General features: G+C 37.8%; 1 protein-coding gene across 6 annotated transcripts in view; it reads left to right on the forward strand.

Annotated features, from left to right (window-relative positions):
• Positions 1 to 16,646, forward strand: part of LOC128011659 (neuron navigator 1) — a 131,956-nt gene that overhangs the window by 45,669 nt on the left and 69,641 nt on the right. For all 6 annotated transcript variants that reach the window (XM_052594310.1, XM_052594307.1, XM_052594309.1 and 3 more), the window contains 2 exons: positions 4,642 to 4,744; positions 7,870 to 8,235. In XM_052594310.1, the coding sequence (XP_052450270.1) occupies positions 4,642 to 4,744; positions 7,870 to 8,235 (469 nt within the window). The remainder of the gene's footprint in view (positions 1 to 4,641; positions 4,745 to 7,869; positions 8,236 to 16,646) is intronic.

The raw sequence follows: 16,646 nt of genomic DNA on the forward strand, positions 1-16,646 counted from the left end.
TTTGGTGAATGTGTAGCACTCTTTCCACCCTCAATACCGTGACTGAGGTGGCCTTGAGCAAGGTACCAAACCTCCAACTGCTCTCCGGGCTCCGCAGCATAAATGGCTGCCCACTGCTCCAGGTGTGTGTTCATGGTGTGTGTGTGTGTGCACTTTGGATGGGTTAAATGCAGAGCACAAATTCTGAGTATGAATCACCATACTTGGCTGTATGTCACGTCTCTTTTGTTATGGTGTGGTTGCTGGCACAAATGGGGTTTCAGATTAGTTAAAATTTGATATTTAGGATTAGGGCTTTGCACAAACTCTAAGCAAACACCACAAATGATTGAATTAATATTTATTTGGCACCCCGTCGCTTTCCACTGGAGATAACCTTTCAAATGTGAACAGCTTGAACACTTTGATCGGCAGATGGCTGCATTCAGCATCTCAATCATCTCAGTATTGAGCTAATTCCCAAAGCCCCTGTAATCAATAGTTCTTATATGTCACACCTCTTAACAGTAAATTCAATGTGATATTTTCTGTGAGCGTGTTTCTTGCCATCAAAGCAGCAATGAGTGGTGTTTCCAGACTTGGCATACTTAGTCTACAGCCATGAGGGTGATGGCCATTTTTTCATTGTTTCATGACTTCTCTTTCACTGCATAGGTCATTCCAGTACTGGCCAGCTGGACTGATCCGTAGGGGTCCTTAGGCGTGGGTGTTGGAAGTGTGATGATCTTCTCAGTCTTCTTTCGTTACACCGGAGCTCAACAGTACAATTCACATGTATCTGCTTGCCAACTGGAGTGATCCCTGCACGGTTCCATATTACTGAGAGGAAACTTAGTGGCTACAGTTAGACATGTTGTTCTTGGACGAATAAAATGCTTAAAAATGAACGCTTTTTTGTGATGGAGATGAAATCTGAATCCAGCGAGGAGTGGAAGAAAATCCGCACTGTGCATATTTTGGGTGTAAAAGGTCCACTGAATCCAACATGTTCTCTCAAATCTGTCCATTTTCTGGCAATTACCCTCTCATGGCTTAATGCTGTGCGCTATCACAGAGAGTTAATGGCCCTTTCAGCCACAGACTGTTGTAGACACCATCACTGTCAACATGGGAATATTGTCAGCCTATTTTTGCAATAATTGCTAAACTAATGGTGATGTAAGTAATATACAAAGGAATGACCTAGAATTATTAAATAATATGTTTTGCAACAGGATTCCAAGCTGTCATTGGTGAACCAAACTGACAGCCCTTCCCCAAAATTACACTGTTGTTTGAGCTAGTGTTGCAGTGTTAATTGGGATAGTTTCTGTCATTATTTATTTACCCTCATGTCGTTCAAAACCTGTAAACCCTTCATCTTCGGAACACAAATGAAGATATTATTGATGAAATCTGAGAGCTTTCTGTCCCTGCATAGACAGCAACAGAAATACCACATTCAAGGCCCAGAAAGGTAGTGAGGACCCCAGACAGCAAAATAATGTTGGCCCAGATCTGGGGCGACACTTGTTGTTCTGTGGGACATCATTAAAATAATATCATGAAATTATGGTTGAACCATTGATGTCACATGGACTACTTTAACTGTACTGAACGAGGCTTATGGTTGCTTTCAAACTTATGATTGGTCTGAACCCAAATTTAATTGATCCCCCTCTCCTGCCCACTCTAGATTCTGTTCATACAGTGTTTTTTGGTCCCGAACATGGTACATTTGCATTATAAGAGTTGTAGCTATTTAATCCTGTCCCAGGTCCGAATATGCAGGAGAATATAAAGACATCAATGGATACTACAGCTTGTTCACCTTACTTTCTTAGCAGAATATATTGTTGATATTTTCTTATATTTAAAGTCCTAATTTGATCTCTGCTCTGGTCAGTATATGCAGTATTATATGCAGGGGTCTTCATTAGTATTTAAAGCCTTTAAGAGAGAGCATAGCATGACATAAATATGACCAATGTAGAAGGCCGCAGTTATGTACAGTATAAACCACCCTCATCAGCAGCCTGATTTACAGAGCAGCCCATTTGATCCACTCTGGGAGACTCATTGTATTTCATGAGTCTAATTGTCTGAGATTATGCATGAATAAAGAGACACTCCACAGGGGGCCGCATGGGGGGTTCTCCATTTTCATCACAAAACCATGGGCCACCTCCATGTGCTGATCCACGACACACACACTCACAAACACACACAATATTTTGACTATGGTGAAGATTAAAGTGAATTAAGACCAGGACTTTGACTAATGCCAGTCTGGATGTCATTACAGAGGGTTTGGCATGGAGTCTTGCTGTGCTGACTGGTCGAACTTCAGGATTAACACACCCCAGGGGAAACATACAAGATGGTGTGAGCGATCAGGTTTTGGGAGGGATGTAAGGTGGCAAGGACCAGTACAGACTAATCCCACCAAATTGACATTGGTTTCTGCCTTACACGGCATTGGCTGTCAAAGGGTATTGCATTTGAAGTCATTACAATTAGTGATAAACAGAATGGTTTTTTTTTTCATTTAGCCTAAAAAGTAAATTGAACAATGCTGGCTAATTGGGTAATTGATCTTGTTCACAGGTAATACACCAGATGTAGTAAAGTTTTTCGACCATAAACTACCTCTTGATATTTCAGACGAACACATTTTCCCAATTGCAAACAAAAACTAGATTTTTTCTCTCTGTGAATTGTGTCGACACTGACATTCTCACGTGTTGTTACTTGTCAATGTTATGTGCACATTGTGCAGAGTCTTGAAACAGTCAAAACACGTCATCTGAGAACCGCTAACTGTTTTGTTCAGTAATTAATTCCCTCCAAAACCATTTTGGCTCAAACCTTTTTAAACTTTAAACAGTCAAATCATGTTATCGGAGAAGCATTAACTGTTTTGGTCAGTAATAAATCCCCTCCAATTTTTCAAATACGGATTATTTGTTTGTTTGTTTTTTGCTTGCCAAAATTTCAGGTCATTAATAATTCCGCTCTGGTTAGTCGACCCATTCACAATTTCTAGGGTGGATGCAGGTGGATCCAGGTAACAGTGACATGTTGGATTTAACAAAGTTGGCAACTTTTGTGAACTTTTCAACTTAATCTTTTAGTTGTTTTTACAAACTTTGTTAAATTTGCTGTTAATATTTGGTATGTAGTATTATCGGTTGAGGGTAATGTAATAATGAATGTGTGGTAGCAGAATAAAACTCGATAGCCGCTTTTCCACTGTCGGGCCAGTGCGAGCAAGTGCTTTAAATGGGCCCGGTGGGGCTTTGTTTTGCGAGCACAAAACAAAGATGATAAAAGTGGCCATTTGTTTGCATGCTTTGTTAAATATTTGAATCCAAAGGCATCAATGTTTCATATATACATCATATTTAGAAAGAATGATTATTTCTATATATTTTATATTTTTAAGCTCCCAGACAAAAAACACATTATTATATTTTTATGAGAGCTAAACTCTTGAGACGAAATGAGACGAGTTTGTTTTGTGTGCATGTATGGGTATTCATACCATTTTAAAAGTATACTGTATATAGTATGAGAATTATCAATATGTATAGAATACCTGGTAAATCTAATACATTTGCTCAAATCTGCTGTATACACCAAGAGCAGATTGTACTGAAGACTTTATGCAACAGTGCAAAGCGCTCTACATTAAATTACCAGTGTGACAAATGAACTGTATAAATGAAGCAATAATGAGTCTCTTTTTTCATTATTTGAGCAGTTATAAGCCAAGGCATTTTAACAAAGACATTTTTATTTCTAAAGTTATGAGCGGACTTCCTAAGTTAAACATAGTGAAGTCATTTGACAACAATGTAGCTTGCTAATGTATAAAATTATCAGTATATTTAATTCAGTTCTCCATAATTTTACCATAAATTGTAGGCAGTATCAGATAATTATTACACTAGTATTTCATTCCATATGAGTCTGTCGGTGTGTGTGAAGCCAAACTGATGAACTGATAAACGGAGAGGAACCTGCGCTATGTGGTTTTATAATCTGACACTTACAGCGGCGCTGTTTTTTTTAGGGAGGGAGGCTGATCAGATGAAATACAGCACTTTTACTGTCAGCAGTTTTAAAACAGTCCTCAACATGTCAGAGTTAAGACGTATATTGCATTTCCCCACAGTTTTACAGCTAGAATGTCAAATAAATCTGTATAAGCACATTTGCCTAAATAAAGAAAGCAATTAAACTGAAAGGAGACCTTTTATAAATACTAAAGTCCTGTTTAAGTGAGCTTGCTAGTACAGTAGCTCAAAGAGCTTTTGGCATCTTGGCAAGCTGAGATGTAATGTTTAATTCATTCTAGTACTGCCTGAAATGCTGCCCACTTGCTGAATCGTCATATTCCGCTGCTTCGTTGCCCTGCGCTCTTACAGCGTGAGAGAAAGGTTTGTGTGTTGTTACTGAAAACTGCAATACTGTACACGTGTGAGTGGAGACGTGGACCAAGCCTCGATAACATGCATCTATACATTGATGTTTTTCTTTGGCTTTTTAATATTTTCTATCTTGATGCACATGGGTGTGCTTGTTTATGTATGGCCAAATCGCTGCTAAATGCATGCATTAACCGTCCGCTCATCCTCTCCTCTCTGCTCTATCCTGCAGATCCCGAGTCCCAGAGGAAACGCACCGTTCAGAATGTCCTCGACCTCCGGCAGAACCTGGAAGATACCATGTCCTGCTTACGGGGGTCACAGCTCACCCACAGGTACAGGAGATCACTCTTCTAGTCCTGCTCTCCTTTAATAGGCCATGCTCTATTATAAAATGTATTAAAATAATAATTAATAATACAAATAAACATTATAAATGATTATATAATAATTATAATAATAATATAGTTTATTATAAGGCATCCCTAAAGAAAAAATAATAATTAAAAAAATAAAGTGTAAAATGTCTGCCCGTATGGTCATATTTCATTCAGAGGAACATTACATATTGCATATCTCCAAATGAATGCAGTCTAAACATCACCAAAGGCAGTCAGCAGATGTGGACTAGAGCAGCAGATGTTTCTCTGTCCTTCTCACATCATTCTCACATCAGCACCTCCCCCTGTTGTTTCCTGCTGTCTGAGGTTTACAAACACACATGCAAACCCTACAGCAAAAGGGTGGATTAGCCTTTCATCACAAAGCCACAACCACAAACCCCTGCTAGACCTCACACAGTATGCCGTGTTAGTGTATTGGAAACCAGAGCTACTGGCAATGTTTTGCCTATGAGTGTTGTTTAAAGAAGCAATAAGCGGGGAAGTTGCTCGAGGAAGCTGTTAATGGTACATTATAAACCAACAGGCCTGGAGAGAGTCCATCCATGCAAGCGAAACACTAAATCTGTTGTGTAACAGCTGTCAGAGCCGTGGCTTACTGGTGGACACAGGTGCTCTGACGCATTGAGCCCAGGTGCTCATACAGGCAATGTGAGTTCAAATCCAGCTCTCCTGACAGACTCGAACAGATGAACTATAAGAGATTCATCAGCGTAGTGTATCTTAGCACTCTATCTTCAGTGTGTCTGAGTGATTTTAGTAGTGCCTTTTAGTGTAAAATTACTCTGCCTCAGCAGCTTTAAACTCATTCTATTAAAACCTTAACCTAATTGGCCTGATTTAATGCATCTTCTGCACATAAACACTAATGCCCCTGTCGAGAGAAAGTCTGTAAAGTGCTGAGCCCCAACTCTATAATAGACATACTGTATGCCAGTGTTTTGTGTGGCCTTCCAGTCCTTTATGATGCATAACAATGGCTACTTTCTTGACTTGTCATGTTCTCTTCGTCTGATTGAAGTGTTCTCAGAAAGGCCTGTTGAAGGATAAAAGGAATGATAATCACTGTCATTTAGCCGTCATTATCGTTAATCAGCACAAAAGTCAGGCAAACAGAAGCGCCTGGCATTTTAAGGAAGATTAATTCACATTCACGTCAATGCTCTGAAAGCCACTGTCTTCTTTTCTGGGGATTTTTTTCATCAGCTTTTTGCTATTTGTAGAAAATGTCTACAGGAATTTGTGCTAACCACAAGTACGCAGTGCATTGTGGGTATTCGGGTGATTTGAGTTCAAAATGACTGGGATGCTGTGATTTGCTGTTAGTTGTTTTCTGAACCAATTTGTAAATGTCCTTGGTACGTTTTTGGAATTTGAACATGGTAGGACCCTCGCTGTCTATGGAGGGTCAGAAAGCTCTCGGATTTCATCAAAAATATCTTCATTTGTGTTCAGAAGATGAACAAAGATCTTAGAGGTTTGGAATAACACGAGGGTGAGTAATTAATGAAAGAATTTTCATTTTTGGATGGAAAAACTAAGAGTAATCCCTAACCTTTACAACTTAAATATCTCATATTTTTGCACCTATGAATTAGACTAGTAATAACTGCCCTCTGAAAAAAACATATTTCTGCTTTTAGACTGTAAACATTGCTGAAGTATGAATTGACTGCATGCCACAGATAAAACTTGTTTTGAAATGAAATTCTTTTTTTTTTTCAGTTCTTTTAAATTGGAGCAAACTTTATTCAAAGGCTTTTTATGCTTTGAAAGTTGAGCTCAAGGTCAGAGGAAAATAATCTCCATCCATCCGCCTGGCTTAAAAGTATTAAAACCAAACCTGGACACCTGGAAACTAAATAAGAGCATTAAAATCATTGCAGGGCGGTCACAACTCGGGAGGATATGAGTTTATCCAGATGAGGGCTTTAGTTCGGATTGGGGTGGGTGGGTGTTGAATCAGCAGAAGGTCAGCCAGTTCCTCCAGCTTCCCAAAGCTTGACCTACTATTTTAAAATCAGAGAAAGCCACCCGAGGGGTCAGCGTGTGCGCGGCTGACTTCCTGTAGAAAGCTTGAGTGGCGTGTAGAGCAGGCATGAAGGAAATTAAACAACCTCAGACATGTTTTACCTTCAAATCCCCACGGGTGATGTATCACTTACCAGAGACTACAGTACATAGACATACATCCACAAGATGTGTGAGACTGAGATGAGTTTTGTGATGTGTTGATGAAATGGGGGTGTGTGATAAGCCGACACTTATATCCAGTATGACGAATGACTTTGCCTGAACTTTCAGAAACATCTCTGTGGAGTTAAAAATGTTTTATCATGTTAATTCCAGGCTGAAAACCTGACAAGACAGAGTCCAAAATTAAGTTTTTGCCACATCTGCCATTGGTTGGTGAAATGAGAAATCATCAGTGAGTTTTATAAAATTGTAACTGTAATTCCAGCCTTACAGTACATGAACACTGTAATGCATGTCTTAAAGGGATAGTTCACTCAAAAATGACAATTCTGTCATTAATTACTCAGCCTTATGTTGTTCCAAACCCATAAGACCGTTGTTTATCTTTGGAACACACACACACAAAAAAAGACATCTTAAAGCTTTCTGTCCCTGCATAGACAGTGACACAACTGACACGACCAAGGCCAAGAAAGGTAGTAAGGACATCGTTAAAATAGTCCATGTGACATCTGAGGTTCAACCATCATTTTATGAAATTACATGTTTTTACTTGGTTTTCACTTGGTTTGATAGTGACTGCTGTGTTAGTTCTGCTTCATACATACAGTAACAACGATATTGAGTAGAGAATGGACCTTTTTGTCAGCAAGTTAAGCCAAAATGTTGGTAATATGACCACAGCAAATCTCAAAATATCTGCGATAACCATCACACCAATGTATATAAACACGTAAAAAAACTAATAAAATGACAAAAAGACAACAAAATTACTATACCTAAAATGAAAAATGTATTTCTTAATCTCAATGATACAAAAAAAACTTTAGATTTAAGCACCTTCTCTTTTTCTTGTCTTCCAGCTGTATTGAGAGCAGCATGTGCTATGACAGTGACGAGACTAACGCCCGCAGCATCTCTAGTCTCTCCAACCGTTCCTCCCCTCTCTCCTGGCGCCAAGGCCAGTCCAGCCCTCGGCTGCAGGCTGGTGATGCCCCCTCCTCCGGGGTCACCGCCCACTCACTGCCCATCCGAGCAACAACGCAGATCAGCCACCTGCAGCACATCCAGCTCATCGAGGGCCTGGACGCCGCAGACGATGACCTGGCCGACCTCAAGTCTGATTACCTCAGCGACGTCAACCTGACGGGCAAGAGCCAACCAGAAGATGAAGATGACGATGATGATGACATTGATGTAGACGTTGATGATGATGACCTAGTCAATGGGTAAGTGTTTATTGTTTGCTAATATATATAAAATGTTTAATAGATTGTATTTTAATGTACATGAACTATTGCATATATTAAATAAATTATAAACTACCATTCAAAAGTTTGAATTTTAATTAAAGAAAAAAAATATATATATATTATTAAGAAACTAATACTTTTATTCAGCAAGGATGCTTTAAATTGATCAAAAGGGAGAATAAATACATTTATGATGCTTTCCCCCCAAATAAATGCAATTTTTTTAACTATGTGTTCATCAAATGATCCTGAAAAAAAAAGTATTTTGGGCAGCAAATCATCATAATAGAAAGATTTCTGAATGTCCATGTGACACTGAAGATTGGACAAATTAAGTTTTTCATTAAAGGAATAAATTACATTTAAAAAATAATATGTGGAAACACTTTTAACTGAATGTCTGATCAAATAAATGGAGCCTTTGTGTGCATAAATTACTTTGTTCTATTAAAATATTATATAATACATACAATACAACTCTAAACTTTTGAAGGTAGTTTATATTTTATATAATATTTTTATTTTATTTTAAATATTTACAATTTATAATAATTTAATATTAATGCAGAGCTCATTATATTAACAGTGTCTCATAAAAGCTGCACAGTTCTAAAGATGATAGATGTTTTACACATGGAAGTATTTTGAGCAATTATTAAGGGCTTTTAATCTCAGATGAGTGGCATTGTCAAAGATTTCATTGACTGATTTATTGTCAGTCTGAGGCCCCCCAAAGAACAATCATGTCACAATCAGCTGAGGGTCTCATTTTGGAGCCATATGTGCCATCTTCAGGTTCTCATCAGATCTGGCTATGTCCCCCAAGGGGCCCTTCATGGAACTGGCTCTCATTTTCAGTGTCACAACACCTGATGTTGCTGAATGCAACCTTTCTTCTGCTAGCTGCAGCTGTGTGCAGAGGACCGCTCATTGTTGCAGATGCAGTGTTCAATGCGTGTGCGTTTATGCATGAACACAAAACTAGGAAATTGCAGTGGAAATGAGATGTGTTTGTTTAAGCTGTCAGCCGAGCTTTGAAGTTGGCCTCTCTTAACCTGTGCTGTTGGTTTAGTCTGATGGGGAATCACTGTCAACAACCACCGAGTCACTGCAAAGTCAAGTCAAGTCACCTTTATTTATATAGCACTTTAAACAAATACAATTTCATCAAAGCAACTGAACAACATTAATTAGGAAAACAGTGTGCTAATAATGAAAAATGACAGTTAAAGGCAGTTCATCATTGAATTCAGTGATGTCATCATCTCAGTTCAGTTTAAATAGTATTTTTGCACTCATTTGCAATCAAGTCAACGATATTGCTGTAAATGAAGTGACCCAGACTAAGCAAGCCAAAGGCGACAGCGGCAAGGAACCGAAACTCCATCGGTGACAGAATGGAGAAAAAACCTTGGGAGAAACTAGGCTCAGTCGGGGGGTTGCAGTTCTCCTCTGACCAGACGAAACCAGCAGTTCAATTCCAGGCTGCAGCAAAGTCAGATTGTCTTAGACTGCGTTCTAGGTTATTACATGCAGAGTTTTTAGGTCCTATAATTAATACCTCTGTTTTTTCAGAATTTAGCAGTAAGAAATTACTCGTCATCCAGTTTTTTTATATCGACTATGCATTCCATTAGTTTTTCAAATTGGTATGTTTCGCCAGGCCGCAAATAAATTTAGAGTTGAGTATCATCCGCATAACAGTGAAAGCTAACACCATGTTTCCTAATGATATCTACCAAGGTTAACATGTAAAGTGTGAAGAGTAACGGCCCTAGTACTGAGCCTTGAGGTACTCCATGCTGCATTTGTAATCAATATGATGCCTTTTCATTCATTGCTACGAATTGATGGCGGTCATATAAGTATGATTTAAACCATGCTAAGGCACTTCCATTAATGCCATCAAAGTGTTCTAATCTATGCAAAAGAATGTTGTGGTCAATAGTGCCGAACGCAGCACCAAGATCCAATAGCACTAATGGAGAGATACAACCACGATCAGATGATAAGAGCAGATCATTTGTAACTCTAAGGAGAGCAGTCTCAGTACTATGATATGGTCTAAATTCGAAGTGATAAAGTTCATAATCTGACATCACTTCAGATCGAAAAAGTGCCCTACTCCAGCAGATCACAGTTTTATATTTTAAAATAAAACAAAATAAATACATTTGGCTTGTATGAAGTTTTCATGTGTTTTCCAACAGTAATGCATTGTGATGCAGCTGAGCAAACACACAAAATTTTTTTTTAAATAAATAACCAGAAAATGCTAGGAAATTTCACAAATAATTATAAAACAACAATAAACTTAACAAATGAACAAGTTCAAGTTAATTTTATTTATATACGCGCATAAAAACAGCCACACGATAAACTAACTAATTGACATATTAATAAACAGTGTAATATTGTTTATTGTTCATTCATGTTACTTAATACATTAAATAATGTTAACAAATTACACCTTATTGTAAAGTGTTACCGTATTTTCCTGTAAAACATACGCCAGTTAACTTTGCTTCATTTATAAGTTTCAGACATTCACTTTTTACAGTGCATATTTGATAATTCCTAAGGATTTTATAGATCCCAAACATTGTTGATTTTCGGGTTAATCTATAAACCTACAGTATATTTGAATGATCTTAAAATCCCAAGTTTTCCTAAGTACTATTTTCGGTTAGCATGAACATATATTCGTGCAGCACCTTCTACATTGCAGATTTCAGTTTGCGGTCTGTATTAAATGTCATACATTTTTGCTGTTATAAATATATCAAATTGTTAGTATATCATATTTTAATTTATTTATATTTGTGTGTGTGTGTGTGTATAGAAAGATATACAGAGATATTTATACTGTTACAAAATGGTAATATTCAATAATTTCCGTTTTTTTTTTTTTTTTTTTTTTTTTTACCATTTATAATAAGAAATGTTTCATGAGCTGCAAATCAGCATATTAGAATGGATTCTGAAGGATCATGTGTCACTGGCCTTATAGTCTTATACTTTGAATGGGTTACCATAAAAAGAAGGCCTACTATGAAATGATGGTAAAAAAAATATGTCTGTTATTTATAAAATAAATACGCTGTGCATCCAGTGTCGTCTGAGTCAAAAATAAATGATGACCAAATTTATCCGAAACAAACGGCAGGAGTATACTTTTGTCTGATTCCCAAAACAAATGATCTTTGAGGCGATTTCTATGATAAATAGTTAAATAGATAACATCTGATGATTTGAATCAGTCTGCAAGACTGTCCATATAATTCACAACATTAACAAAGACATTTATTCAGAAAAGCAAAATGGACAGGAATACAGTATTCCCAGTTGAATCAGAATCAAATCAAGATCTTAAAAGTGAAATCTGTATTCATACCAGACTCTACCAAGCTACTGTAACAACAAAATATCTGTTTCTGCTTGGTTAAGACAGAAACTCAGTTTTACAGGAAGATATTGTGTCCTACTTGGTTTGGAAATGTTGTTACAATCAATACTGTGAAGAAAATCTCTTGTTTCTTGTCCTCGCCAAAATTGAAATGAGATTTTCTCTCCTCTGTTGTCATTGCAGTGTTTGTGTGCATGTTCCTCAGACCAGATCTGCTCTAGAGGTTTATTCGTCTGTCTGGCTTGACTCGTTTGGGATGAGCAGCTGATTTGTATTTGTTAGCGCGCCGCTGTCCCTCGGCGAGGCATGCTGAGGTCTGTCTGGAGTTGCCAAGGTGACTGAGCACAGACAGGCCATGAATGTTATCAGCTCATTAGAGCGCATGCAGGACGCCGTACAACATCCTCATGTGTGTCCGCATTTGACCCCACATGATTAATACACAATTATATTTCAAACGTACTTACTTCTATTTGATTAAGATTTGAAGTTAGATATTAGACGTGCAAATACAACAAATTGGCTGTTTCAGCCTACTTTGGGTTGTGTAAATGCGATGCAGCTTCTTAGAATAAAACACTCATGTGAATATACACAGTGCAGCACTTGTAGAGATGTAAGTGTGGCACATTTCTGTAAGCTGTGTAGGAGCTTGGTTATCTAAACCCCTTCTGATATCTCCTCCCCAGGTGTGTGCAGAGGTGGGTAGAGTACCCAAAAACTTTACTCAAGTAAAAGTAAAAGTAATTCTAGAAATATTTACTCAAGTAAAAGTAAAAGTACTAGTCTTGAATAGTTACTTGAGTAAGAGTAAAAGAGTATCGGATAAAAAATCTACTCAAGTAGTTAGTTACTAGTTACTTTGGGTCATATATACGGAGCCTTTTTTTATATAGATATATAGACAAAAAATGTATGTAATGTATGTGTGTGTGTATAAATGTATATATTTCATCAGCCTTTAATCCAATTTATGTAATTTATTATAAAACCCTGTCTGTTTATTTAAGTAACAAATATAGGTGTCATGCCATAACATATTTTTAATACGACTGACTATTTTAAATGTGAATTTAACATTGAAAGTTAATGTGATATAAATATTGCTACTAATCTTTCATTGTTCAGAAAGAGAGCAAATAACATTTACATTATTAAACATAATTTTCACTGACAGTCTAGATTTCATTCACTCTCAGAAACTACCATTAAAATCACTGAAACTGTTAACACTGTGAAATCAATATCTTAATTATAGATTCGTACACACATCTGCACTTTGTTGTTTCTGACGAGAGAATTCGGCAGAAAGAGGTATTCAGTAAGTGAGCGAGTGAAGGAAGCACCGGCATTTCAGCGATGACTCATCGGAACAGAACCGTGTGTGATTGGTTAATGCGCAGCGCTGTAAAAACGCGTCTGTCTCTGGCTCAGCGCCAGCAAGCGATCACAGATCTGAATTTAGCAGCTGATGATATGACTTGCTGAACGTACTCGCACTGGTGTGATTGTATTAAAATTAATAGAATCTTAATCGGCTATTCTTTGTCTTTTGGAAGCTGCATTCAACCTGTTATAAGCCACACACGTACAACAAACTAATGTCACAGTGGTATCGTGTACTGTAATCGAATGTAGCCCAAGTTATTACCTGTTAAACAGTAGACAGCACACGCGTTCATCTAATAAGGATCTCCATCGCAAGCAAATAATAGCCTTTGCAGATTAGCTTTCAATTCAGTGCAGTTCCATAGCCCCGTTTTCAACGCTGCTAATATTCTTAAACGTTACAACTCTGAGTGAACCGCTTCAGACGCTCAGCTCGTGAGGAAGGGAACTGAACGACTCATTCAAACTGATTCATGAACCAATTCACTCGTTTGCCAATTGATTTGATCAAGCCTTTGAACAGAGTTGACTCAAAAGAATGAATCATTCGCGAATGGGCATCGCTCATTGTCCAGAGAAAAGTATACGGCGCGTTTGGAATAAACTGAAGCATTTATTGCATTAAGATAAAGTAACGAGAGGGGAGTCGCCCACAGTAACGAAGTAAAAGTACAGATTTTTCCCAAAAAATGTACTCAAGTAAGAGTATAAAGTACCCATCTTTAAATATACTCCGAAAAGTATTCGTTACCCCGAAAAATTACTCAAGTAAATGTAACGAAGTAAATGTAACTCGTTACTACCCACCTCTGGGTGTGTGTGTGTGTGTGTGTGTGTGTGCGTGTGTTGCCATGGATACAGAGTGAGTTTGCAAACCTCTGTTTGTTATAATCTTCCTTTAGTCTTCTTCTATCTGCTCAGCACATTACTGTTCTGAGGCGAATGCAGTGGATGATGGCTATGAGGATTAATGCACATGAAACTGCTCTAAGTTGGCAAAGCTGGTGCTGAGGTGTTCTTAGTGCATTGGTATGTGGTTGCTAGCGTGAGATGAGTTGTAGTTGTATATATATATATATATATATATATATATATATATATATATATATATATAAAAACCGTTTTATATCAAAACACATTGGTCTCGGAGAATCAGCATCCTTTGCTTTGTCATACAGAGTTGTTCTTTTATATGTAGTTAGAGTCACATGTCTGTATCTTACAAACAAAGACTATTAGATCTTAAAATGTCTATCCACTGGGCCAAGTTATGCACAGAACAGCAGTTTGATTATACTATTTGCAATGTAATTAGATGCTCCAAAATATGCAGGGGGTAGATGGCCATCTAACACTGACCTCTAAGTCACAGTGTGAGTTGAAGGATTTTTTTTTTTTTTTTAATGTAACAGTGAAAGCACTATAAAAAGTGCTCTGTGTTCCAGAAATTAAATGAGCTTCCTACCTAGACAGCATTTTAAGGGAAAAACTTCCTGTTCCAACAGGTAGGTAATGTAATTATGTTGCCTTCTAAGATACAATTTTGTCCCAAAACTTAGGGATGGCCTTGTGGGTGTCCTTTAAGAAGAATGCGTTAGTTAAAAACCTGGTGGAGGACTAGTTACCAGAAATGTTAATTTCTAAATATAAATAATTTAGTGCTTGACAACGATTAAAATGTAATTAATCGCTTGATTGTCTGTGATTAATCGCATTGTTATGCAAAAAACTAATAATGAATTCATAAGTAGTGTGTTTTTCATTTAAAAGTAGTCCTACTGCTATATGAACAAAAGTGTAATGACATTCGATTTGCTTTTTTTACAGCAGTATTCCTTTTACATAGTAGTAGTTGAAATATGTATTATAAATCTTAACTTATAACATTAATGTATTTAAATGAAATATAAAACAAGTCATTTGTCACTGCCAGGACATTTTATATTATAGAAAAACAAGTTATGCTCAGAGTCCAGAGCCTTGATCATATCATTATAACAGGCATCTTCCTATTAGAGACCTGCACAATCACAGGACCCATCGCAGCAGAGTGTGGCGTGGGACAACACTTGATGGACGGGTAGAGACTCGTGTGTGCGGGGTTCGTTAGAATAATTAGGATGTGCTCACACTAGGCAATCTTAGACCCCAAAGCCTGGTTGGAAAAGAGCTGGGCAAGAGCACGGTTCAGTTATATATAGATCAGTGAGTGTGAGCGCACGCTATCTTCTGATACGTGTTGCATAATTGCGTGAATATTTCTGAGCAGCAAAAGCTATAGATCTGTAAAGCAATGTATTGTGAGAAGGACATGTGTTACTGCCTCCCATACGACTCAAAATAATAAACCACAAAGTTAACAAATAGATTTACTCCACTGTGTTGAGCGAGAGCACTTCTTCAGTAACTTCCTATTTCCAATCTATCAAGTCAAGATTACGAGCTCTTTCTTTTCTGTTAAAATAACAGTGGACAGTGGTTTGTGAATGTTGATGCTTAGCTTAAATAATTTGATCGGGAGCATTCTGTGACCCATGATTTGTCTGTATGTGTACTCAGTCAGTGAGCAACGGACTTTCATAATAATAAAAAAAACTGTTAACGCATGATAAAAATAACTGTCGATATTAATCAATTACTGCGATAATAATGCGTTAAATTGCCCAGCCCTAAAATATTAATTTTGTTTATCGTTGCAGCCTATAAAGTATGCTATGATGTTGGCTTGAAGCTTGCAGCTTACCAGGTTTAGGAGCAGAACTGAGAGGTGTCACAGAGAGATTTGTTACCCTTATATGATGTTGTTTATATTGGGTTCCTGTTACATGGTACTCAATAGCCTCATAGTGGCCATACTCTGGACAGGGGTCATAACTCTGCCACCCATAAAGCCCTATACAGGCTCCAGTATATTTGTGCATGACAAAGGACTGCACACATAAGTGCTCCTCTCAAAGACCCGGGAGTTCATGCTAAACTAACCCCAGCCCCCTGTCTTTTGGGGAACATAAAGATGCCCAATTCTGTTTTGCAGTAAGAGAATTTCTGCCTGCTCGACTCGTTTCCATTCATATGTCAGAAATACTCCACAAAACATTGGCTGTTCGGAAAGATAATAACAAATACCACTGCCACCCATGATTTAGGCATGTGTGAAGTGTCGTGAGGGGACGTGTTTCAGCTTCAGCGGGGGTCCCTCGTATGTGGGCATGCTCACTGAAGAAGACCAGGGAATTCTGGCACCACCGTGTGCAGCTCTCGCCTGTTGCTATAGCAACACCGACCCACAAATCCATCGTCAGAGCCGCATGTTGGTTTTGAACTAGACAAAGACAGCTCGTAGGAGAGAGTGTGTGGGAGTGTGTGTGTGTATTTAGGTCAGCGGTTTGAAGTGGGAACAGCCATTGTTGTGACAAATATATCAAGGACCCTTGTTTCAATTAGCTCTAATTTTGAATAAATGATGTGACACGAACGCTGTTCGCTGTTTAATTAATAGATTAAAACAACGTCTTGGTAATGCACATGCAGTGGTTTTCCAATTACTTCCATCTGAATTAGATTGAACAATGTAAGACATATGAAGTTAGTC

Source organism: Carassius gibelio, chromosome B23, assembly GCF_023724105.1.
Source record: "Carassius gibelio isolate Cgi1373 ecotype wild population from Czech Republic chromosome B23, carGib1.2-hapl.c, whole genome shotgun sequence".
NCBI lineage: Eukaryota > Metazoa > Chordata > Actinopteri > Cypriniformes > Cyprinidae > Carassius > Carassius gibelio.